This window comes from Miscanthus floridulus, chromosome 8 (assembly GCF_019320115.1).
Source record: "Miscanthus floridulus cultivar M001 chromosome 8, ASM1932011v1, whole genome shotgun sequence".
NCBI classification, from domain to species: Eukaryota; Viridiplantae; Streptophyta; class Magnoliopsida; order Poales; family Poaceae; genus Miscanthus; species Miscanthus floridulus.
Genome location: NC_089587.1, coordinates 51,709,034 through 51,735,795, shown reverse-complemented (window position 1 = coordinate 51,735,795; position 26,762 = coordinate 51,709,034). Strand labels below are relative to the sequence as shown.

The 26,762-nt window shown below is 41.5% G+C and overlaps 3 protein-coding genes across 3 annotated transcripts; 2 read left to right on the top strand and 1 right to left on the bottom strand.

Moving 5' to 3' along the window:
• Positions 1–9,973: 9,973 nt before the first annotated feature.
• On the top strand, positions 9,974–11,017 carry LOC136472009 (germin-like protein 12-2). The gene is made up of 2 exons (XM_066469755.1): positions 9,974–10,159; positions 10,322–11,017. The coding sequence occupies exons 1-2, from the start codon at positions 10,042–10,044 to the stop codon at positions 10,888–10,890; spliced, it is 687 nt and encodes a 228-aa protein (XP_066325852.1). The 5' UTR covers positions 9,974–10,041; the 3' UTR covers positions 10,891–11,017.
• Positions 11,018–18,032: 7,015 nt separating this feature from the next.
• Positions 18,033–24,137, bottom strand: LOC136472008 (uncharacterized). The gene is made up of 9 exons (XM_066469754.1): positions 23,782–24,137; positions 23,569–23,693; positions 22,648–22,757; positions 22,517–22,573; positions 22,008–22,151; positions 19,545–19,838; positions 19,371–19,440; positions 19,173–19,265; positions 18,033–18,301 (listed from the first exon to the last, which is right to left on the bottom strand). Exons 6-9 carry the CDS (start codon positions 19,775–19,777, stop codon positions 18,188–18,190), a joined length of 510 nt encoding a protein of 169 aa, XP_066325851.1. The 5' UTR covers positions 19,778–19,838; positions 22,008–22,151; positions 22,517–22,573; positions 22,648–22,757; positions 23,569–23,693; positions 23,782–24,137; the 3' UTR covers positions 18,033–18,187.
• Positions 24,138–25,125: 988 nt separating this feature from the next.
• On the top strand, positions 25,126–26,169 carry LOC136472007 (germin-like protein 12-2). The gene is made up of 2 exons (XM_066469753.1): positions 25,126–25,311; positions 25,474–26,169. Exons 1-2 carry the CDS (start codon positions 25,194–25,196, stop codon positions 26,040–26,042), a joined length of 687 nt encoding a protein of 228 aa, XP_066325850.1. The 5' UTR covers positions 25,126–25,193; the 3' UTR covers positions 26,043–26,169.
• Positions 26,170–26,762: the final 593 nt, after the last annotated feature.

Genomic DNA, 26,762 nt, shown 5'->3' with positions numbered 1-26,762 from the left:
ACCAGAGAATCATTGATGATGCTCAACAGTGCAGCCTTGCACATGGTCTCAGCATGTCCCCAAGCCTGCTCATCCTCATCGGATCTCACAGTAGCAGGCTGCTCATTGAGCACATGACCACAGCGCATGGCCGACAACCATAGAAGGGCTTTCTCACGCCATCTCTTGTAGTGAGTGCCCTCAAACGGCGTAGGCTTTAGCATGCCCGCAAAGCCAACAGATGAAAATGGCCTGAAATTACGTTTTTGGAATGTTGAAGAATAAGGCATTTTCATATTTATTTTAATCCATAAAAATAACACAATAAAAATGAGAGTGAAGTCATGAATAAAAAGACAGAAACAATTCATGACAAATGTTAACATGATGATAAGACAAATTATGGAGCCGAAACATATGTGAAACATTGTTTTACATAGCTGAAGCATCACAGACATGATCATAAATATAAAAGATGTGTTCTCAAATATCAAGATCATGATGATCACAAAATTAAAAGGAACCAGAAAAGCAGTACTAGCATAATCATCCAAATCAACCAAACAGAGCATGCTGAATATGAAAGCAGTATTGCCTAGGAACATCATGATATTGATGATGAAACTTAGAAGAGGGTGAAGGAGATTATACCCTGCGGTGGAGCCGCTCACACTAGGAAAAGCCATGATGGTGCTTTGTTGTTGTAGTCATCCCGCTCGATGCAGTGCAGAAAAGGATGCCGTGAAGAGGCACCGCTACAGGTTCACCAGCGAGTAGTCATGCCACCACCGACACTCCCCAAAAACGTAATCGCCCGTCTTCACCTGAGCAGGTGAAGCCCACGACGGAGACGCGTTCCGGAGGCCTACTCTTCCATCTCTGGTGCTCGCCGGAGGTGGAACGGGAAGAACTTGCGCTGCTGGAAAGTGGTGTACTTCGCCAAGAGAGCTTAACCAAGAGGGGAGGATTTGTTTTATAGGCAGAGGCCAGAAGACGAGAAGCCGACGGCACCGAGGGGTCACACCTCCCTTCTGCGGTGGGAGAGACGGAGACGGAGAGCCAGAAGTCACGGGAGTTAACAGAAACTCCTCCAATCAATTCGTCACAGGAAACGGAGTTTCAAAAATAAAGGCCTCGCCCGCCCGTCCGCTCGCTCGCCGCCACCCGCCCGCCTGCCTGCCTGCCTGCCTCGCCTCGCCTCGCCTCGCCATGCCACGCCCACGCGCACGGGCATGGGCTCGGGCTGGGCCGGGCAGCGGCGGCGGCGGCGCGCGCGCGCGTGTGGCATCTAGGTGATTCACTTTTACTTCTCAAATAGATCGATCAATGATCAGGTATTTAAGTAGAGTCGCCTCTCGATTAAATTCCCATATGGTATAAAAACCATTAATGTACATGTACGGACCATAGAGTTTAATAGAGATATTAAATAAATGGGCCAAGCCCATAATATCTAACAATAAGGCATTCTCGATTATGTCATGTTAATTTTGGTTGCATGTCCCGCTTAGCTGGTTTGAATTTAATTCCTAAATTTGACGTTGCCAAAAGCTCCAAATGTCATTCATGCGTTGAGGCAAAACAACCTTGCAAGCCTCACAAGGCAGTTGCGGCGAGAGAGTTGGCACCACTTGAACTCATCCATTCCGATATTTGTGAAATGAACGGAATTTTGACAAAAGGTGGTAAGAGATACTTCATAACGTTCATAGATGATTGCACTCGATATTGCTATGTGTACCTAATTAAAACAAAAGATGAGGCATTACATTATTTTAAAACCTTTAAAGCTGAGGCTGAGAATCAACTTGAAAAGCATATCAAACGGTTGCGGTCCGATCGCGGGGGAGAATATTTCTCTAATGAATTTTCTGAGTTTTGTGCGGTGCACGGTATAATTCAAGAGAGGACACCTCCATACTCACCACAATTCAATGGGATTGCTGAGAGAAAGAACCGCACTCTAACTGACTTGGTGAATGCCATGTTGGAGACAGCTGGTTTATCTAAGGAATGGTGGGGTGAGGCAATTTTAACTGCGAATCATGTCCTAAATAGAGTGCCCACAAAGAACAAAGAAATCACTCCATTTGAGGAATGGGAGAAAAAGAGATTAAATATTTCTTATCTTCGCGTTTGGGGTTGTTTGGCCAAAGTGAACGTGCCAATAAACAAAAAGCAAAAGCTTGGACCAAAAACTATAGATTGTGTTTTCCTAGGCTATGCCATTCATAGTGTGGGCTATCGTTTTTTAATAATAAATTCTAGTGCTCCTGATATGGCTGTTGGAATGGTCATGGAGTCTAGAGATGCCACGTTCTTTGAGAATGAATTTCCAATGAAAATAGGTGCATCTAGCGTGTCTAGTCATGATCCTGTTCCTGAACTTCATGAATCGAATATACACGCTGATGATAACACCCATGAGCTTGAGCAAAATCCTGAGGAGGATGATAATACTGTCACTCGAAGGAGTAAGAGGCAAAGAGTTGCAAAATCCTTTGGAGAAGACTTTATTATATATCTCGTGGATGACACTCCCACAACCGTTTCTGAGGCATACTCCTCTCCTGATTCTGACATGTGGAAGGAGGCAGTGCAAAGTGAGATGGACTCCATTATGTCCAATGGGACGTGGGAAGTGGTTGACCGTCCATTTGGTTGCAAACCTGTGGGCTGTAAATGGGTGTTTAAAAAGAAGCTGAGGCCTGATGGTACAATTGAGAAGTACAAAGCTAGGCTTGTTGCTAAGGGTTATACACAGAAGGAAGGTGAAGATTACTTTGATACTTACTCACCTGTTGCTCGATTGACGACCATTCGTGTGTTGCTATCCCTGGCTGCCTCACATGGTCTTTTCATTCATCAGATGGATGTTAAGACAGCCTTCCTAAATGGAGAGCTTGAGGAAGAGATCTACATGGATCAGCCTGATGGGTTTATTGCAAATGGTCAAGAGGGTAAAGTTTGTAAGTTATTGAAGTCCCTGTACGGCCTAAAGCAAGCCCCCAAGCAGTGGCATGAGAAGTTTGATAAAACTTTAACATCAGCCGGCTTTGTTGTGAATGAAGCTGATAAATGTGTATATTATCGGTTTGGTGGTGGTGATGGTGTGATACTATGCCTATATGTGGATGATATATTAATATTTGGCAACAATCTAAATGTGATTAAAGAAGTAAAAGATTTTTTGTCGAGTAACTTTGAGATGAAAGACTTGGGAGAGGCTGATGTTATTCTCAACATTAAGCTTTCAAGGGAGGAAGGAAATGGTGGGGTAACTCTTATGCAGTCTCACTATGTGGAAAAGGTCTTGAACCGATTTGGGTACAGTGAGTGTACGCCTGCTCCTACTCCGTACGATCCAAGTGTTCATTTGAGGAAGAATCACAGAATTGCAAGAGACCAATTGAGATATTCACAGATAATTGGTTCTCTTATGTACCTAGCTAGCGCAACCAGGCCTGATATCTCATTCGCTGTAAGCAAACTGAGCCGGTTTGTGTCAAATCCGGGAGATACTCACTGGAATGCTCTTGAGAGAGTGCTGCGCTATTTGAAAGGGACAATGAGTTACAGCATTCACTTTTCCGGATATCCGAGGGTACTAGAGGGTTATTGTGATGCTAATTGCATTTCTGATGCGGATCAGCTGTATGCCACGAGTGGATACGTGTTTCTACTTGGAGGTGGTGCTGTTTCTTGGAAATCTTGCAAGCAGACTATCTTAACGAAGTCTACAATGGAAGCAGAACGGACCGCATTGGATACCGCTAGTGCTGAGGTGCAATAATCCTAGTAAATCTCAAAGGCCCATGCAGGGGCTTTAATGTTTATTTAGGCCCATTAGTGCAGGCGGATGGTGCAACGTCAATTAGTACCATAACGCTAGTTGACAGGCATGTGGGGAGTTTTTCTCCCTATATATATCTACCAACCCCTTGTGCAAAGCACACCAAAACTAATGTATGGGGAGCCCCTAATTTAGAAAATCCCTCGTGTAGTAAATTATATTTTTCCTTCCCTCGCCGTCGCCGTCACTGTCGCCGCTGCGCTGCCCAGCCCGGCCATCATCTCCATCGTGCAACAAGTCGAGCCCACCCCTGCGCGCTGTTGCCATCGACCGCCGCCGGCCGTGTATACGTCATCATGGGAAGATCCATCTATTGCCATCAACTTCATCTCCGGCAGTGCATGCAGACCATGCATCGTTTCGGTACGTTGCTATGCCTGACCCACCGATCTACCATCTGCTGTTGCCTATGCCGAGCAGAAGCATGCAAACCGTCATGCATGACTGGAAAGCCACGTACGCTATTGGCATACGTATCCACTGGCCAAGCACTGCAGTCCACCGGAACCCTACGCTCCCTACGGCCATCATGGTCTCATCCGTCAACGCCAGAAAATACTAAGATCCATGAACAATAATCATCAACCGGCCGTAACGAACCAGGCAGCAATGCAGATCATGTATGTCACCGCTCATGGAACAGTCTGATATGATCGCAGTACGTACCTGCTCCTCTTTGGAAGTCTCTGTTTCCTTGTTAACCCAATCACTAGATCATATTGATGCAGCATCTCCGATCAGTTGGAGGAGCCGCTTGTGAAACCCGATCTCGCCGCTATCTGCTTCAACGCTGACATCGCTGTTCCTCATCTGGCATCGGTGAGGACCTCCGCACGCCTCCGGTTAGTTTTCCCTCCTTGACCTGCACCCTGCTAGCTTTCTTGAGCTCCTATACGATCATCAGTTGTTGCCGTGCGCCATGCGTGCTCCCTGCTCCAGTTAGCTGTTCCAATTAGCTTGATGACATCACGTATATGTTTTATGGCCGTTTTCTTATAGAAAAACAAATCCAACCATACTATAGAAATATACCACTTACAATCAATAATGAATCCTTACCGTTTCTTCGTTCTAACTCTGATTTGATCCGTTCAACTTGCGCTAGGTTCGTAATTTCATAACCTACATGTTTATACTACTGTTAGATGTGTTTTCAACTTTTAAAATACGTGATTAGATTTAATCTATTATTTTATCAAAGAAAATCTTGTGTAAATCATATCTTTTGCGTTTTAGATCTGTTTTGACCCATTCAAGTTGCGTTAGATTCATAGCGACGACATCTACGTGTTAGCAACAGTGGTTACCGTATTACTATTTCTAAAATTTCATGGTTTAAATCATATCTTGATTAATAATTATGCAACTGGGTTTTGTAAATAAAATATGATTTGTTTTACTTTAGTTTTATAACTCAATTCCAAATTTGATTTAATCCAATTTATATAAGCTTTTATATAGTTAAATAAATGAAGCCTATAGTTTCCTTTTTCATGTGTAAAGTAAATCTTTCGGTAGTTGTATCTTTTCAACCGTAGCTCCGATTAGCGTGTTTTCGCGTCTGTGTGTACGTAGCGAGACGTAGATTCGTTTTACAAACTTTTCATCTTGATTTTATGTTTGGTGTACTGTTCTAATTTAGATCTATTGTTTGCTTCGTGTATGATTGTATGGATGCTTGTGTGGTGATTTATGATTACGTCCAGTCGGTGAGATATACGTGGTAATCAAGAAGAAGAAGAACGTTGAAGATTAAAGCTTACCGAAGGATCGGTGTTTAAGGCAAGTATAGCATGGGATCTTCCTTGTTGTCATATACACCTTTAATCACTTAATTCATACTGCTTGTGTCTACCTTGACTGCCACTAAGGATTTCCTAGTACTTTGTTACCTTGTGCCTTGTTACCTATGGGGTATTGCACTGGGTAGTATGATGCTAGTGCTCAACTTCAACCATGATCTTGTAACTTGACTAATGTAATATGCAAGAAACACTAAAAGATGCTTTTTAGCAACATAGAACAAGGAGGCTAGGGCATTGGGCTATTTTATGGTGCTCTAGATTCCTCTCCCTAAGGACTTATCTGTAAGTGGTTTATCCGGGACTTACAGTACAGCTGTGAGGGCTATATGGCTCTGGCTTTCGCTCAGTATGAGGACCTTTTCTAGCTTGTTAGTGGTTACCTTTATTGGCGTAAGAATGGCTTGCCGAATCGGGTATAGGACAGCCTCTACTCTTATGTGTATAGCCATGATGGAATTGTGTCATTCGACAGGGGGTTCCTATATCTGTTCGCCGAGTGAATCTAATGGCCCTAATTTGTTAGACAAAACTTTGAAAGGCTTCATAGTGAACCCTGTCGACCTTCCTTGGTAGTGGGTCAAGAGGTTGGCCGCCTCAGGCGAAAGGTTAAATCACGACTCACAGTGAAAGTGTACAACCTCTGCAGAGTGTAAAACCGGTATATCAGCCATGCTCACGGTCACGAGCGGCCTTGGAACATTTATGGAATAGATGATGAACACTAGTGATATGGATGATGAAGATGCTCACTAATGGTTAATTGTTTATGCTATTCATTATTCATGTTTACCTGATCATGTGTTTACGTGGGCTTGTCGATAAATTTGATGCCAACCAATTGCTAAAAGATGACTCATTAAAAGCTAATCGCAGTTGAACCAGTGTCAACCTTTTGAGCCTCATGAACCCCATGTCATATTTGTTGAGTACGACTTGTACTTACGCTTGCTTTATTTTACACATATATGGAAAAATCCCAGATGGGTACCAGATTGCTAGGGTTTGGAGGAATCAGGCTTGTGATCAACCAGTCAGTTGTCCTTATGGATTTAGGTCTTTCCGTTGTCTATACTCTGAGGTTACATTCTTTATACTAATATGCAATGTATTTAAGCATTGTCTATTGATATTACCTTTATTTATAGCTATATGTGAGATTTGACTTCCTAGGCTCACATATGGTATGTATTTGGTTTTGTTCTTAAAACCGGGTGCTACATAAACTATACTATCAACTGGTACATCAGCGAAGGTTAACTTAATCGACCAAGTAGGCCATGGAGCCACACGACCTATGTGTTCCACTACATGCATATAGTAACAGAAGTGAAATATCATACGTGGTCACATCCAATTCCAACGTTGTATTACTACTTAAGCTTAATTTAATACAAATTTTGCAAGACAAAAGTCCACACACACGAGAAGTCTAACCGTCCAAATATACAGTAGTTTTTGAGGCACTATGTCAAAACAGCCAAAGGAGACGCCTCAATTAGTGACATGAAACTAAACACATGCCACTAATGTAAGATTAGTGGCGTGGGTAATTTGTCGCTCAGGTCTCACAGGATCGGCCACAGCGCCACGGTTCCTGACTTATGGGGAGCATGGGTCTATCTTATGACCTCCTCTAAGTAGTGGTTTATTCTCGAGGTATCAAGAAGCTCGTGCTTCCCCTAGTGTACTCGTTGGAGCCCCTCGCACGGGCCAAGATCTTGGTTGGATAACTCCGTGGATAGTCCCCGGGCCATCCCCACACGCAAGTGTGTCTTCGAAATGGCCAATCGTGGACTGCTCCCTACCATCTTCAATATCGAGCTTCCGGCTCAAACACCATGGGCCTCATTCCTTCGGTACACCAGAGGTGGCCACACCATAAACGTGGTTCTTGTGATATCGCAAGGTTAGAAGCCACTAGGGTACAATAATGGTGCACGCACGAGCACTAAGCTTCAGAGGTATGCAAACCTCTTTTACTAAGCCTAATGCAAGAGATAAAGCGGTTTTCTAACTAGCCTAACCCCACCAGGAGAATTCTAGTGACTGCCATGTGAGCTAGTCGTTGCCGACCATTGGACCTTTCTCCGGTGACCACCGAATAAATCCGGTGCACCTAAAACTTTCTTTGGCGCCGCCCTCTCTATCCATCGCCAGATTATTCCGGTGCCTATAAAAGCTTTTGCAAAGACTTCTTCATCGTCCTAGCCTTTTCTCCAGTCCTCCCTAGTCGCAACCACCAATGTTTTGTTGGTGTTTGTCTTGCCTACTTCTGTGTACCGCCCTTTTCATTTCTCCGTTGCTTGTAAAAAGAGGCATCACAGGAGTTATCCGGTGCTCCTGTGCAGCACTCGTCTAGTTCCGTTTGTTTATGTCTTCTTGTCTGCCCTTCTTCTACTTTGGACTTTTTGCATGTCTTCCAGGTATGATCTCCATTATTGCTCCATGGCCTTCGCTGAGGTGATCTTTAAATGCATGACTAACCATCCCAAATATTACAGCGTACACTTGACATATTAGCATATATAAGCCACTATCACAGAGTATACAATCACTGTTGGCCGATCACTGCCGACTGCTTTGCAATCGGTAGGGATAAGGTTCGTAGCTTCAACCGGTTGTGATAGGATAGCTTTCATATATTGCCCAATGATAACACAGACCGGCAGTGATTCTTTAGCCATGCACCTAAATTTTTGTTTCAACATGGTTGATGAAGCAGGATCACGGTCACGGTGCTTTTTTTGAGATCTACAACTTTCATTTTTGCTATTTGTCCATCTGAGGTCGTTTAAAAAATTCAAATTTTAAACTTTTAGAAATTCAAACGTTAATGAAGGGCCAATATATCATATCAGATGCAAAAAAAAAAAAAGTCACTATCCCATGCAGCAAGACGTTAATGAAGGGCCAATGTCATATAAAAAAGTCTGGGATCTGGAGAATAGAAAAATAACATTTTGCTAATGTTGTGGCAATAGCAGGCTGCAGGCTAGCTTATGGGATGACCTCACTGGTGAAGTACGATGGACAGATGACGGTTTGGTCTTGTACCGATAGATATAGAAGCTTCACCAGATTAACTCAAAAGTAAAGCGTGTGCGGTAGCTACCCTTTAGGCGTTTACCAAGTTTGTCCCAGCCTTGGTACGGAAGCATTCCACTCGATTCATTCATTTATGTTAACTCCCGAAAAAATGGTGACCAAGTAAACATTGGAAACATGAGGAGTTGACTCTTTCTGCTATATACTACCTCCGTCCCAAATTAATTGTCGTTTTGGGTTTCCGTGCCATAAGTTTGACTAGATTTGTAGAAAATACGAGCAACATTTGTATTTCCAAACAAATTTATTATGAAAATAGATTTAAAGATCTATCTAATGGTATTAATTGTGTATCATAAATATTAATATCTTTTTATATAAAATTAGTTGTCAAAGTTATTTCTCAGGAAGCGAGAACGACGGTTATTTTTGGGCAGAGGAAGTATGACTCAACTAGTGGTTACGAATGACGACATGGAGATTATTTAATAGTTGTGATCATGGTGTAAAGTAAATAAAGATGTTGTACATGTGTTATAGAGAGGCTTCCCCACTATTGACTCTTTCTATCTTTTATTAGCGAGTTGACTCTTTCTATACGCATGTTAGCACAAGCATCGATGACTCTTTCTGTACCTCACGTATTAGTGTAAAGCTACAAAGAAGCAGTCAAGTGCTTGATCTAGTAAAGCGTGTACGACAGATGTTGGTTTCAGATATATAATTCCACAGTTCTCACAAGCAAAAAAAATGGTGACCAAATAAACATTGGAAACGTTAGTCGTCTGCTATATATGACTCGTCAACCGGTCACGAATGACGAAATATATGGAGATTGTTGGATAGTTATAATTATATGAAGTGCAAAAGGTAATAAAGATTTTGTATGACGGTCATGTACTTTTGCATTGTTGACTATTTGTAAATTTTTTTGTGAGTTGACTCTTTCTATACCTATGTTAGCACAAGCAAAGATGGTACGCTTGAACCCAGACACCAAAAAACACAAAAAGAAAACAAAGACTACACTTCCGTAATGCTGTGCTGCAAGCAAAGAGAACGTGCACGTTGATTTTGTTAGCCGTATGGTGCGTGTGAAAAAATTATTAAAAGCAAGGTAGGTGTGCGAAGTTGATATAAGACAACTGCCAAGACTGTTTCTTCAGTTCTGCTGAAAGGTTCGACTTAAGACTTATTAAGCCATTAATACGTACACGTCGCCACATGCTCTGTGGCAGGCTATATAACCTCACCATCCCCATGCCAAAAGCATCAACAAGACAGACACAAACACCACAAGCTAAGAAGCTCCATAGCTGAATTCAGAGAGCACAAACACAAAAGCGTGTGCAAAACCAAATGGCTGCCTCCACCTACTTTCTCCTCGTTGCTTTTGTAGCATTGGTCATTTCTCAGGCCACTGCCTCTGACCCTAGCCCGCTCCAAGACTTCTGTGTTGCCGACATACACTCTCCGGGTATGCATACTCTCGCTTTAAGTCATGCTGTTTTCTTATACTAATTCACTAATCAAATAAGAATCATTTGTTAAAACAAGCATCTACATACAACTAGCATTTCAAGGTATGGCCTAATCACCTGTTCTCCATCTAACTATTTGTCCTCGTCTATGCATACAGTGAAGGTGAATGGATTTGTTTGCAAGGACCCCATGGCAGTGAACGCCGATGACTTTTTCAAGGCAGCAAACCTTGACAAGCCTAGGGACACCATGAAAAGCAAGGTTGGATCCAATGTCACTTTGATCAATGTCATGCAGTTGCCTGCACTCAACACCCTGGGCATCTCGTTGGCTCGCATTGACTACGCACCATTAGGCGAAAATCCGCCACACACCCACCCACGTGCCACAGAGATCCTCACCGTGCTCGAGGGTACACTTTATGTTGGATTTGTCACCTCCAACACAGACAACGGTAACAAGCTATTCGCCAAGGTTCTCAACAAGGGTGACGTGTTTGTCTTCCCCCAAGGGCTCATACACTTCCAATTCAACCCGGTCCATGACAAGCCGGCTGTGGCAATCGCTGCACTAAGCAGCCAGAACCCTGGGGTTATTACTATTGCGAACGCAGTCTTTGGATCAAAGCCACCGATCTCAGATGATGTCTTGGCCAAGGCCTTCCAGGTGCAAAAGGGAACAATTGATTGGCTTCAAGCTCAGTTCTGGGAGAACAACCACTACTAAGTAAATCAAGACTCAGTTCATTATTGTATAGGAAGATATGCTTATATGCATTTTGCATACTCCTGTATCTATTCAGTTACGCTATGCTACAGCCGATAATATTGAATAAATTGGAAGTTGTAACCAATTACTGTTTTTGTGTCTGTGCTGCAAGCTATACCACCATGTTCTTTTTGAATATTTAAAGTGACGTGAAGAGATCATATAAAATTTACTCAATATTGTATGTATATGATATGCCGTTACATAAACAAGATTTCAGGACGTAATTTGGAGATGAATATTCCATGGAGCCGTCCAAATTGCTAAGCTAAACTGTAACACCCTAAAATTTGAATTTCTGGAAATAGAGCTAAAATGATTTAATTTTGAATTTTGTGCTCATGAAAACATAGGAAAATAAAAATTTTCATTAATTTAAAATTTATCATAAGGTAGAAATGTGTTTGTTGCATTCATGCCGGTCGCACCTCGTGTTTCTATGTGCAAAATGTGTGTGTTTTATACGTTTAGGAGACGAATATCTATCTCTAGGAATTTTTCAGCTTCTTTCTGAAATTTAATTCCTACCTCCTTCACCTTAATCTTTATGTTCCAAGTTCCCAACAATCTTTTTATGAGCTCCAAATACTTTATTTGGGTTCATCATGTTCCAAAGTGTCTCTGAGAATTTTCTCCAAATTTCAGAGGTCTCGGAGTATTTTTCGTGGCTTAAATATTAATTCTGGACTTTTCTACAATTATTTTATCCATGAAATTAATTAATTCCGAATATAATAAATCTCTCATTTTTTCCAACGCTCAAAGCCTAGGTGCAATAATCCTTGTAAATCTCAAAGGCCCATGCAGGGGCTTTAATGTTTATTTAGGCCCATTAGTGCAGGCGGATGGTGCAATGTCAATTAGTACCATATCGCTAGTTGACGGGGATATGGGGAGTTTTTCCCCCTATATATCTACCAACCCCTTAGGCAAAGCACACCAAAACTACCATATAGGGAGCCCCTAGTTTAGAAAATCCCTCGTGTAGTAAATTTTATTTTTCCCTTCTTCCCTCACCGTCGCCGTCACCGTCGCCACCGCGCTGCCCAGCCCAGCCATCATCTCCTTCGTGCAACAAGTCGAGACCACCCCTGCGCGCTGTTGCCATCGACCGCCGCCGGCCGTGCCTACGTCATCATGGGGAGATCCATCTTTGCCATCAACTTCATCTCCGGCAGTGCATGCAAACCATGCATCGTTTCGGTACGTTGCTATGCCTGGCCTGCCGATCTACCATCTACTGTTGCCTGTGCCGAGCAAAAGCATGCAAGCCGTCAAGCATGACTAGAAAGCCACGTACGCTATCGGCGTACGTATCCACTGGCCAAGCACTGCAGTCCACCGGAACCCTACTCTCCGTGCGGCCATCATGGTCTCATCCGTCAACGCCAGAAAATACTGAGATCCATGAACAATAATCATCAACCGGCCGTAACGAACCAGGCAGCAATGCAGATCACGTATGTCACCGCTCATGGAACAGTCTGATATGATCGCAGTACGTACCTGCTCCTCTTTGAAGTCTCTGTTTCCTTGTTAACCCAATCAATTGATGCAGCATCTCCGATCAGTTGGAGGAGCCGCTTGTGAAACCCGATCTCGCCGCTGTCTGCTTCAACGCCGACATCGCTGTTCCTCATCTGGCATCGGTGAGGACCTCCGAACGCCTCCGGTTAGTTTTCCCTCCTTGACCTGCACCCTGCTAGCTTTGTTGAGCTCCTATACGAGAATCAGTTGTTGCCGTGCGCCGTGAGTGCTCCCTGCTCCAGTTAGCTGTTCCAATTAGCTTGATGACATCACGTATATGTTTTATGGCCGTTTTCTTATAGAAAAACAAATCCAACAATACTATAGAAATACACCACTTACAATCAATAATGAATCCTTACCGTTTCTTCGTTCTAACTCCGATTTGATCCGTTCAACTTGCGCTAGGTTCGTAATTTCATAACCTACATGTTTATACTACTGTTAGATGTGTTTTCAACTTTTAAAATACGTGATTAGATTTAATCTATTATTTTATCAAAGAAAATCTTGTGTAAATCATATCTTTTGCGTTTTAGATCTGTTTTGACCCATTCAAGTTGCGTTAGATTCATAGCGACGACATCTACGTGTTAGCAACAGTGGTTACCATATTACTATTTCTAAAATTTCATGGTTTAAATCATATCTTGATTAATAATTGTGCAACTGGGTTTTGTAAATAAAATATGATTTCTTTTACTTTAGTTTTATAACTCAATTCCAAATTTGATTTAATCCAATTTATATAAGCTTTTATATAGTTAAATAAATGAAGCCTATAGTTTCCTTTTTCATGTGTAAAGTAAATCTTCGGTAGTTGTATCTTTTCAACCGTAGCTCCGATTAGCGTGTTTTCGCGTCTGTGTGTACGTAGCGAGACGTAGATTCGTTTTACAAACTTTTCATCTTGATTTTATGTTTGGTGTACTGTTCTAATTTAGATCTATTGTTTGCTTCGTGTATGATTGTATGGATGCTTGTGTGGTGATTTATGATTACGTCCAGTCGGTGAGATATACGTGGTAATCAAGAAGAAGAAGAACGTTGAAGATTAAAGCTTACCGAAGGATCGGTGTTTAAGGCAAGTATAGCATGGGATCTTCCTTGTTGTCATATACACCTTTAATCACTTAATTCATACTGCTTGTGTCTACCTTGACTGCCACTAAGGATTTCCTAGTACTTTGTTACCTTGTGCCTTGTTACCTATGGGGTATTGCACTGGGTAGTATGATGCTAGTGCTCAACTTCAACCATGATCTTGTAACTTGACTAATGTAATATGCAAGAAACACTAAAAGATGCTTTTTAGCAACATAGAACAAGGAGGCTAGGGCATTGGGCTATTTTATGGTGCTCTAGATTCCTCTCCCTAAGGACTTATCTGTAAGTGGTTTATCCGGGACTTACAGTACAGCTGTGAGGGCTATATGGCTCTGGCTTTGGCTCAGTATGAGGACCTTTTCTAGCTTGTTAGTGGTTACCTTTATTGGCGTAAGAATGGCTTGCCGAATCGGGTATAGGACAGCCTCTACTCTTATGTGTATAGCCATGATGGAATTGTGTCATTCGACAGGGGGTTCCTATATCTGTTCGCCGAGTGAATCTAATGGCCCTAATTTGTTAGACAAAACTTTGAAAGGCTTCATAGTGAACCCTGTCGACCTTCCTTGGTAGTGGGTCAAGAGGTTGGCCGCCTCAGGCGAAAGGTTAAATCACGACTCACAGTGAAAGTGTACAACCTCTGCAGAGTGTAAAACCGGTATATCAGCCATGCTCACGGTCACGAGCGGCCTTGGAACATTTATGGAATAGATGATGAACACTAGTGATATGGATGATGAAGATGCTCACTAATGGTTAATTGTTTATGCTATTCATTATTCATGTTTACCTGATCATGTGTTTACGTGGGCTTGTCGATAAATTTGATGCCAACCAATTGCTAAAAGATGACTCATTAAAAGCTAATCGCAGTTGAACCAGTGTCAACCTTTTGAGCCTCATGAACCCCATGTCATATTTGTTGAGTACGACTTGTACTTACGCTTGCTTTATTTTACACATATATGGAAAAATCCCAGATGGGTACCAGATTGCTAGGGTTTGGAGGAATCAGGCTTGTGATCAACCAGTCAGTTGTCCTTATGGATTTAGGTCTTTCCGTTGTCTATACTCTGAGGTTACATTCTTTATACTAATATGCAATGTATTTAAGCATTGTCTATTGATATTACCATTATTTATAGCTATATGTGAGATTTGACTTCCTAGGCTCACATATGGTATGTATTTGGTTTTGTTCTTAAAACCGGGTGCTACATAAACTATACTATCAACTGGTACATCAGCGAAGGTTAACTTAATCGACCAAGTAGGCCATGGAGCCACACGACCTATGTGTTCCACTACATGCATATAGTAACAGAAGTGAAATATCATACGTGGTCACATCCAATTCCAACGTTGTATTACTACTTAAGCTTAATTTAATACAAATTTTGCAAGACAAAAGTCCACACACACGAGAAGTCTAACCGTCCAAATATACAGTAGTTTTTGAGGCACTATGTCAAAACAGCCAAAGGAGACGCCTCAATTAGTGACATGAAACTAAACACATGCCACTAATGTAAGATTAGTGGCGTGGGTAATTTGTCGCTCAGGTCTCACAGGATCGGCCACAGCGCCACGGTTCCTGACTTATGGGGAGCATGGGTCTATCTTATGACCTCCTCTAAGTAGTGGTTTATTCTCGAGGTATCAAGAAGCTCGTGCTTCCCCTAGTGTACTCGTTGGAGCCCCTCGCACGGGCCAAGATCTTGGTTGGATAACTCCGTGGATAGTCCCCGGGCCATCCCCACACGCAAGTGTGTCTTCGAAATGGCCAATCGTGGACTGCTCCCTACCATCTTCAATATCGAGCTTCCGGCTCAAACACCATGGGCCTCATTCCTTCGGTACACCAGAGGTGGCCACACCATAAACGTGGTTCTTGTGATATCGCAAGGTTAGAAGCCACTAGGGTACAATAATGGTGCACGCACGAGCACTAAGCTTCAGAGGTATGCAAACCTCTTTTACTAAGCCTAATGCAAGAGATAAAGCGGTTTTCTAACTAGCCTAACCCCACCAGGAGAATTCTAGTGACTGCCATGTGAGCTAGTCGTTGCCGACCATTGGACCTTTCTCCGGTGACCACCGAATAAATCCGGTGCACCTAAAACTTTCTTTGGCGCCGCCCTCTCTATCCATCGCCAGATTATTCCGGTGCCTATAAAAGCTTTTGCAAAGACTTCTTCATCGTCCTAGCCTTTTCTCCAGTCCTCCCTGGTCGCAACCACCAATGTTTTGTTGGTGTTTGTCTTGCCTACTTCTGTGTACCGCCCTTTTCATTTCTCCGTTGCTTGTAAAAAGAGGCATCACAGGAGTTATCCGGTGCTCCTGTGCAGCACTCGTCTAGTTCCGTTTGTTTATGTCTTCTTGTCTGCCCTTCTTCTACTTTGGACTTTTTGCATGTCTTCCAGGTATGATCTCCATTATTGCTCCATGGCCTTCGCTGAGGTGATCTTTAAATGCATGACTAACCATCCCAAATATTACAGCGTACACTTGACATATTAGCATATATAAGCCACTATCACAGAGTATACAATCACTGTTGGCCGATCACTGCCGACTGCTTTGCAATCGGTAGGGATAAGGTTCGTAGCTTCAACCGGTTGTGATAGGATAGCTTTCATATATTGCCCAATGATAACACAGACCGGCAGTGATTCTTTAGCCATGCACCTAAATTTTTGTTTCAACATGGTTGATGAAGCAGGATCACGGTCACGGTGCTTTTTTTGAGATCTACAACTTTCATTTTTGCTATTTGTCCATCTGAGGTCGTTTAAAAAATTCAAATTTTAAACTTTTAGAAATTCAAACGTTAATGAAGGGCCAATATATCATATCAGATGCAAAAAAAAAAAAAAAGTCACTATCCCATGCAGCAAGACGTTAATGAAGGGCCAATGTCATATAAAAAAGTCTGGGATCTGGAGAATAGAAAAATAACATTTTGCTAATGTTGTGGCAATAGCAGGCTGCAGGCTAGCTTATGGGATGACCTCACTGGTGAAGTACGATGGACAGATGACGGTTTGGTCTTGTACCGATAGATATAGAAGCTTCACCAGATTAACTCAAAAGTAAAGCGTGTGCGGTAGCTACCCTTTAGGCGTTTACCAAGTTTGTCCCAGCCTTGGTACGGAAGCATTCCACTCGATTCATTCATTTATGTTAACTCCCGAAAAAATGGTGACCAAGTAAACATTGGAAACATGAGGAGTTGACTCTTTCTGCTATATACTACCTCCGTCCCAAATTAATTGTCGTTTTGGGTTTCCGTGCCATAAGTTTGACTAGATTTGTAGAAAATACGAGCAACATTTGTATTTCCAAACAAATTTATTATGAAAATAGATTTAAAGATCTATCTAATGGTATTAATTGTGTATCATAAATATTAATATCTTTTTATATAAAATTAGTTGTCAAAGTTATTTCTCAGGAAGCGAGAACGACGGTTATTTTTGGGCAGAGGAAGTATGACTCAACTAGTGGTTACGAATGACGACATGGAGATTATTTAATAGTTGTGATCATGGTGTAAAGTAAATAAAGATGTTGTACATGTGTTATAGAGAGGCTTCCCCACTATTGACTCTTTCTATCTTTTATTAGCGAGTTGACTCTTTCTATACGCATGTTAGCACAAGCATCGATGACTCTTTCTGTACCTCACGTATTAGTGTAAAGCTACAAAGAAGCAGTCAAGTGCTTGATCTAGTAAAGCGTGTACGACAGATGTTGGTTTCAGATATATAATTCCACAGTTCTCACAAGCAAAAAAAATGGTGACCAAATAAACATTGGAAACGTTAGTCGTCTGCTATATATGACTCGTCAACCGCACTATGCCAGAAAACCTTATCAGTGACGCGTGTAGAGGGTCATCAGTGACGCGTAGAACACACGTCACTATTCTTGCGTCTGTGATAAGGGCACATTAGTGACGCGTAAAAATGCGTCACTGATAGAAAACTATCCGTGACGCATATTTAGAACACGAGTCACTGATAACGCGAACATGTGTCACCGATAACTGTAAGACGCGTCACTGATAAGGAAATAGAGTGACGCTTATTCAGAATACGCGTCACTGAAAACGGGAACACGCGTCACTGATAAATCCATATCAGCGACACGCTGTGGGAACCCGCGTCACTAATAAGTCTATATCAGCGACACGTTGTGGTAACACACGTCACGAATAAGGATATATGAGTGACACATACTAAGAATATGCGTCACTGATTTGCGTCACTGATAATTTGATATCAGTGACTCATGTCTGTCTAATGTGTCACTGATAGCATATAACAAATGTACACATTGCTCATCAGAACCCCACATCGTTCATAGAAGAAACATATATATATATATATATATATATATATATATATATATATATATATATATATATATATATATATATATATATGTAACATGTTCACATGAGATAGACATCAAGTTCAACAGATTCACATTTATATCAAATGTTCACAACTTGTTCAAAATCCATCACAACTTGTTCGAAATCCATCTAAACATTGGGCTTAATTTATTTAGTCACACACTACATCACTGGACTCACACTGATAATGGCAAACACACATCACTGGTCATGATGGAACTCTCCTTTCTTCTCGATGACTTGTTCCACTAAGAACCTGGCTAGCTTTTCTCTAATCATGAGCATATCGATGGGCGTCGTCAACACTTCAAATTCCTATGTCAAGATAGAACTTTGGTAAAAAAGAAAACATGGTACAGTACAATGTACATGACAATATAGACAATCAATGTAAAAAATCACAGTTGCTAAGCTTGATGCAAACAATCAAGGGACATAGGAACATCCGCAGATGTGGAAATTCATTAGCAAGCAGATGGTGCTGTGCCTATGTCTATCACTGAGTAAAATATATAGGCAGCGTAAAGCATCGAGCATTCGAGCTTATGACTAAAGTAGTACTGTGCATGTTTCCACTAAAAAGAAACTGCAGAGTTTTCTTCTACATCAAGGGAATAGCCTACAAATGTAGTGAAATCGCATTAAGGTTTGAAATACAACTGTTACTTGAGACTTTTTTCTGGACACGTAGGACTGTTTCCTTGAGACTGATTTGAAGACAGAATGCTGAGGCCACACAAACTTTTTCATCAAGACTATGAGCAATCGGCTAGTGCCACTATTACCGAATAATGATACTCAAATTGAAACACAAACTAGCCACTACGACAATGGCCACACTATATCCGAGTGCTAGGAAACAAATAAACAATCAGAGAAAATAATCTGTTAGCTAGCTGCATGCTCCTAATCCAATCACTAAACTACCTGGAGCAAAAGGAGGTTCAGCTGCAAAAGCACAGAGCTGGCACCTGCTCCTCCACCCTCATCAGATCACTCCCCAAAACGAAAAGACAGGTAGCAATACAAATAAAGCCTCCACCTTTTCTCTTCTCTTGAGATAGAAAAAGACAGGTAGCAGAACAAGTACCATGGGCTAAAAACTATACAGGACATGACACAGTCACACACACTCAAACAACCATGGGCCATTATATTTGCACATCCAAAGTTTAGATATGAATACCTCAGAGTATTCCAAGTTTGTCTTTCTCATAGCTAAAAACAAGTGGTGTGCAGCATACCAGCTAGATGACTTAGCAGAAGATTGTTGAAGGCACTGCAACAAATATATATAGAACACAATAATTTGAAAATGGAAGTTGAACACAGTACTTAATATACTAGAGGCACAATATTGACTTTTATTTTTGGAAGCACTTACCGCATATTTAAAAGCGTGTTTCAATGGCTGTGGTCTGTCTTTCAGCTTGTTTGTGTGTCTTGCAAAAGCCCTACATGTAAGAGTACAACACACACATATATATGGCTCATTATGTTGGTTCAATGATATTGGCACTTATGAAACAAGTCAGTAGTAGGTAAGCAAACAACTCACTCGTCAATCAACAGTTTTAGCACACTGAAATCATGGTTTTTAGATCTGTTGGAATCAAGGTATATGACCTTATTCCACTTTTGAATTATTACCACGACAATCCAATGATCACCAGCTAAGCCGCCAGAGTTGTAGGCAAACATTATGTAGTCATTCTTGGTATACTTGGTGAAGGCCTTTTGTACATACTGCAGAACTTTGTCTCTATCAAATGTTATGTTGTCCAGTGACATCACTTGTGGATCTAGAAAGCCCACATGAATGTCCTTAGCCTTAGCTTCCACAACCAGTGATCTAAAAAATAAGAAAGAACATGTAGACAACATGAGTACATAAACCAAAAGGGATATGCCTAGAGAAAATGAGTACAGAACAGCCGATGAACTGCAAGCATATGTATCTGGGTCAGCTACTTCAACCAGCTTAATTGCATTTTATCTGGGTCAGCTAGAATAAACATGATGCAGAGCATGAAAATTGAAGTTTAACGTCTGTACTCTGTACCTCAACTCATGCAAGGTAAACCAAGCACAAAATTGATGTTTATGTTCAGTTTTATTCTAGAAGCACTCTAAACATGTTCAAAAGTTGACATGTTCAAAAGCTAACATGTTCAAAAGCGGTTCTGCAAAAATAGCAACTGGCAATAAACAAAGGCACAATAGCAGCTATCAGAACAGAACTGTATAAACAAGACCTAGTAGGTTCTGCAAAGGACCAAAGTAATAGTATCAGTAACCAGATAAAAGCAGCCGGCCAACACAGTTATTTTGTTTGCCAGAACAGTTAAACCCACCTACAAACAATCTACTTTAACTCCGCCACTACCAATTGTCCCCGAACTACTATGTGTTAAAGGTAATTGGTTTGTCTACGCTGAAGCCAACCAGTTTAGCTGTTAACTGGAGATTAATAGCGTGGAACAAAATTCGGCAAAAAACTGATGTCAGGTGGTCACTCAGACAATAATCAAAATACAGTCAGTGAACCAAACCAAATTCAACATGAAGTTAACAGAGCAACGCAATGGTTGAGTTGAAAGAGCATATCTTTTATTCATGTTTATCAGTTATGTAGGATCTCTGGTCATACAACACATGGAAAAACTTGAAACGTTTGGCATGCTCACACTCAACCTTAGAAATACTACAATGGGTGAGAAAAAAATCTATCATGCCCAAGCCCAATCTATGCCTGGATGGCGTGCAGCGTGCAGCAGCAGCAGGGGAGATATACCACCGGAACAGAAAAGCTGACATGTTCAAAAGCTACAGCTCAAATACTATGCCCTTACATATGTACCAAAAAAGCCCTAAAACTAAATTTCACATCCTCTCTTTTCTCACTTATTCGGTTATTTCTTTTGAGAATATGGAGTACCTCTTTAGACAAAATATGATCCAAACATGGTGGAATCAAATTCCACCAATCTGAGCTCTTGTGCGGCCTAGTAATTTCTTGAGAGAAATTCATGGATAAAGTTAGGGGCACATAACTAATAGAAAATGTTCTGCTCATAGTACATTATATATATATATATATATATATATATATATATATATATATATATATATATATACCTTCTATCTTTGCCTGATTGTTATAAATTTTAGTTACCAAATACTCTATATGGAGATGGCTAGATACAAATGTAGGGATGATATAGATAGTTTTCATAATGACATAGGTGGATGATTTATTTATTAGATGGTTACTTTAAATGTAAGGACATGTTTCGCCAGCTCTGATGACGTTTAGATATGCCCCCGCTAGACTAACCATGTATTAGGTGTTTTCCCAAGTAATGTAATATCTTGTAAGCCTGTAATCTCACGATGTATGACTGTAATATCAATTGTTATATGATAATGTGATGGGGTGATCTCTTGGGAGTATCACATTATATTTCGAATCCATGGATTTCCCCTTCGTGGAAAATTGGGGTCGTTTCAAAGTGGTATGATGGAGCAAACAAATCCACAGGTCAAACAAGTGGTACGAGCCTTGTACCTAAACCATTGACGAGGCAGAGGCCTTGTACCTACACATGACTAGAATACTCTAATTTGCAAGAGCTAGACTAATAATCAGCAAAGTTTAAGCATATAAGCATAAATAACTGTTGACAGTAATAATGGTACTATAGGCTGACTGCTCCATGGCAAATTCTAAGTTTAAATATAAGTAAAATAAAACTGTAAAACGGCTCCATGCTCCCGTAAAGCCTAATTTTAAAAAAGGGCACCTGCAACTAGCTGTATCAGATTCCATCGATGAAAGAACAAAAAGATCTTAACACTACATATATAGATGAATATTGAATAAGTACAGTTCTTTGGAAGATGGTACATAGTAAGGATAGGCACTGTCGAAAAGGGTAAAGAAACAACAGAGCATGCAGTGTTCTATATGAAATATGGAAGTAGAATAATCTCATATAGAATTGTCAAGTAGTGAGTTAACCTGCTACTGTGTTATGGTCATGGCTGTCGGACTCTTTTTTTGTTCCAATATCATTGGAGAAAAGAAAATGGTTGCCCATATATACAGGAAGAAATGATTGTATATCTTAGCAGGCACTGTACACTGGAGCTGAAACAGTAAGGCCTGCATTGCAGTGTAGAAAATTAGACGAAAATTGTGAAACCAAACTCTCAAACCTGGTTTATTCTTTACTTTGAGGCATCCAAACACTGGTGCATCCATGAAAATGCAAGCCATTGTTTTAATAAACAGAGCAGCAATTGACCAGACAAAAGAGTGTGTGACTTAAAATGGAAAACTAAATTCACAAACCTTGTTTGGTGTTTACTTTGAGGCACTGAAGCATTGCTACGTGGGTTTTAGTAAACAGAGCAGCACAATGTGCGTACTGAATGGTGTGGATTTCGAAAGTTGTAACTTGTGCAATACTACTCAAAGTTGTAATTTCATTAACACATATTTACAAGATAAGCATGTTCGTTAATTACCTGCATTTGCTAGAGTGGTTTATTACCAGCTAGAAGCCAACATAGCTACCTGCAGCCCTGCAAACATCAAAATTTAAGTATAGTCTGACTACAAGTCATGTGCTCACAGGTCAATGTCTTCAATACTATACCTCGCACAAGAACTGTCCCTTTATAGATCAGTACTTCAGGTGCCTAATTCAGTTTGAGCACTCACATCCCACTCCACACATTCTACTGGACGATGAGCTTCCTCGGTGCACTGAAAAAAAAGAATAAATATATGGTCTGTTGATTATGTAAAAATAAACTAATCAGTTTCAGCATTACATATTCTTGTATGATGATGCATCTAATCACAGTGTGCTTCTTGCTGAAGACTGTTGTGTGGCAGTTCAGTGTGCATATACTTAGTATACCAGCATTAATTTCTAAAGCTTGTTTATTAGACTAGAACTCAAACTAAAACTGTAAAGCAGAACCCTCAGCCGATTCATCAACATACAACCATACATCCGGGTTTCTTCATGCTCAGTTATGCTAGAACTCAGTTCATCAAGGCAGTAATCAAGTACCTCTTGTCAGCAAAAAACAATCATTCCATAAGTAATACTTAAGCAACCCATATGGTTGCAGAGGACCTGCTATTTCATATATATACAATCAAAAGATGGTGTTCCAGAGGACCTTCCCTGTTATCTAAATATGGACGATTTATGAATTTGGCTGAGCTGCATAACAGCATCATGCCAATAATGCTCATGGATCAGGCAACTCGATACCGCTCTATCAGGAACTAAGCTAGCAATCCCATTAACTAATGCCACACTACAGAAATTCCAACTCAATTAAAATTTAAAACTGAATTAGATATTTATGTAGCGCAAAGTAAAGATTAGTTTCAATACTTAGCTATCAAATTGCCATCTGCGCATATGTTCAGGTTTCATACAATTTTTTATATATTGCATAAAAAATGAACTGATTAGTTCAAAAAGCCAAGATAACTGGCCTAAACAAAACACAATCTGTTGCAACTGAACAAAGAAGATACAGGCTGATTAGCTACTTACATGTTCGCCTGATGGAATATTGGTGCCGACATGCTTGACTGAATTGAGGTCCTGAACTTGGCTGAGAGTAGTGCGAGTTCATGCACGTCCTTGTCGTCTCAGATCCAGCTTCCTTGCCAGCGCCCCTCCGGAAGAGTAGGACAAAACCGTTAGACCGCTGATGCGCCATCTAGGGTTTGGGGATGTGAGACGAATGGGGATGGAGAAGGCCACACCTGGAGTAGTGGAGGACTGGATGGAGCGCCTCCTGCCCCTACGAGATCCGGTGCAGATGCGGGGAAGCCGCGGCGTCGTGGAGTCGCGGAGGGGCGGCAACCTGCTGTCCGCGCGCTGGGGAGCCGCATCGGTGTGGAGGTAGCGGACAGCCAGCATGAGACCGGGCGGCGGGGGTGGCGCGAGGGGGGGGGGGGGGGGGGGGGGGGGGCGCGGACGGGCTGCAGGGAAGGGCTGGGACCTCGGAGGAGCACCGGGGGAAGGCGGAGTCGTGATCTCTGCTCGTGACATTGCTGCGGTGGGGGAGCGACGAGAGGAGACGAAGAGGGATGCGACGAGAGAGACGGGGGCGGCGGCTTGTGGAGAACGGAGTTGAGTCCATCTATACCCAACTTTTTTTTTGAGCAACCCGTCTGTACCCAACTTGGGCCTGCGCGTATTACTTGGTCCTGCCATGCAGCCCAAATGCCAAATACATCTGACTTGTTGTCCAGCCGGCTGTACCAGTGACGCGGATTGTTGAGAAGAGTCACTGATATGTCCCTGTATCAGTGACGCGTCTAGGCAAAACGTGTCACTTGCCTTATCAGTGACACGCCTGAGCAATACGCGTCACCAATACAGCCATATATCTGTGACGCGGCTAAGCAATACGCGTCACAGGTTTTATCAGTGACGCGTTTTCTTTGCAAGAGTCACTGATATATTGTTATTAGTGACGCGTCTTGTTCCTGGAGTATGGGCAACAACTAATCAGTGACTCTTCTCATTTACCCACGTCACTAATATTCTTATAGTGACGTGTTTTGTTTCTGAGTCACTAATCAAGGTGTCACTGATAAGCTTTTCTGGCATAGTGCCGGTCACGAATGACGAAATATATGGAGATTGTTGGATAGTTATAATTATATGAAGTGCAAAAGGTAATAAAGATTTTGTATGACGGTCATGTACTTTTGCATTGTTGACTATTTGTAAATTTTTTTGTGAGTTGACTCTTTCTATACCTATGTTAGCACAAGCAAAGATGGTACGCTTGAACCCAGACACCAAAAAACACAAAAAGAAAACAAAGACTACACTTCCGTAATGCTGTGCTGCAAGCAAAGAGAACGTGCACGTTGATTTTGTTAGCCGTATGGTGCGTGTGAAAAAATTATTAAAAGCAAGGTAGGTGTGCGAAGTTGATATAAGACAACTGCCAAGACTGTTTCTTCAGTTCTGCTGAAAGGTTCGACTTAAGACTTATTAAGCCATTAATACGTACACGTCGCCACATGCTCTGTGGCAGGCTATATAACCTCACCATCCCCATGCCAAAAGCATCAACAAGACAGACACAAACACCACAAGCTAAGAAGCTCCATAGCTGAATTCAGAGAGCACAAACACAAAAGCGTGTGCAAAACCAAATGGCTGCCTCCACCTACTTTCTCCTCGTTGCTTTTGTAGCATTGGTCATTTCTCAGGCCACTGCCTCTGACCCTAGCCCGCTCCAAGACTTCTGTGTTGCCGACATACACTCTCCGGGTATGCATACTCTCGCTTTAAGTCATGCTGTTTTCTTATACTAATTCACTAATCAAATAAGAATCATTTGTTAAAACAAGCATCTACATACAACTAGCATTTCAAGGTATGGCCTAATCACCTGTTCTCCATCTAACTATTTGTCCTCGTCTATGCATACAGTGAAGGTGAATGGATTTGTTTGCAAGGACCCCATGGCAGTGAACGCCGATGACTTTTTCAAGGCAGCAAACCTTGACAAGCCTAGGGACACCATGAAAAGCAAGGTTGGATCCAATGTCACTTTGATCAATGTCATGCAGTTGCCTGCACTCAACACCCTGGGCATCTCGTTGGCTCGCATTGACTACGCACCATTAGGCGAAAATCCGCCACACACCCACCCACGTGCCACAGAGATCCTCACCGTGCTCGAGGGTACACTTTATGTTGGATTTGTCACCTCCAACACAGACAACGGTAACAAGCTATTCGCCAAGGTTCTCAACAAGGGTGACGTGTTTGTCTTCCCCCAAGGGCTCATACACTTCCAATTCAACCCGGTCCATGACAAGCCGGCTGTGGCAATCGCTGCACTAAGCAGCCAGAACCCTGGGGTTATTACTATTGCGAACGCAGTCTTTGGATCAAAGCCACCGATCTCAGATGATGTCTTGGCCAAGGCCTTCCAGGTGCAAAAGGGAACAATTGATTGGCTTCAAGCTCAGTTCTGGGAGAACAACCACTACTAAGTAAATCAAGACTCAGTTCATTATTGTATAGGAAGATATGCTTATATGCATTTTGCATACTCCTGTATCTATTCAGTTACGCTATGCTACAGCCGATAATATTGAATAAATTGGAAGTTGTAACCAATTACTGTTTTTGTGTCTGTGCTGCAAGCTATACCACCATGTTCTTTTTGAATATTTAAAGTGACGTGAAGAGATCATATAAAATTTACTCAATATTGTATGTATATGATATGCCGTTACATAAACAAGATTTCAGGACGTAATTTGGAGATGAATATTCCATGGAGCCGTCCAAATTGCTAAGCTAAACTGTAACACCCTAAAATTTGAATTTCTGGAAATAGAGCTAAAATGATTTAATTTTGAATTTTGTGCTCATGAAAACATAGGAAAATAAAAATTTTCATTAATTTAAAATTTATCATAAGGTAGAAATGTGTTTGTTGCATTCATGCCGGTCGCACCTCGTGTTTCTATGTGCAAAATGTGTGTGTTTTATACGTTTAGGAGACGAATATCTATCTCTAGGAATTTTTCAGCTTCTTTCTGAAATTTAATTCCTACCTCCTTCACCTTAATCTTTATGTTCCAAGTTCCCAACAATCTTTTTATGAGCTCCAAATACTTTATTTGGGTTCATCATGTTCCAAAGTGTCTCTGAGAATTTTCTCCAAATTTCAGAGGTCTCGGAGTATTTTTCGTGGCTTAAATATT

Bases quoted from the DNA above. Each gene is read 5' to 3' on its own strand.
- LOC136472009 (XM_066469755.1), top strand. From the start codon at position 10,042: ATGGCTGCCTCCACCTACTTTCTCCTCGTTGCTTTTGTAGCATTGGTC. The intron at 10,160-10,321 runs GTATGCATACTC...CTATGCATACAG, and splicing joins TGCCGACATACACTCTCCGG to TGAAGGTGAATGGATTTGTT.
- LOC136472008 (XM_066469754.1), bottom strand. From the start codon at position 19,777: ATGTCACTGGACAACATAACATTTGATAGAGACAAAGTTCTGCAGTAT. The intron at 19,441-19,544 runs GTGAGTTGTTTG...TCTTACATGTAG, and splicing joins CTAAAACTGTTGATTGACGA to GGCTTTTGCAAGACACACAA. The intron at 19,266-19,370 runs GTAAGTGCTTCC...TATTTGTTGCAG, and splicing joins AACACGCTTTTAAATATGCG to TGCCTTCAACAATCTTCTGC.
- LOC136472007 (XM_066469753.1), top strand. From the start codon at position 25,194: ATGGCTGCCTCCACCTACTTTCTCCTCGTTGCTTTTGTAGCATTGGTC. The intron at 25,312-25,473 runs GTATGCATACTC...CTATGCATACAG, and splicing joins TGCCGACATACACTCTCCGG to TGAAGGTGAATGGATTTGTT.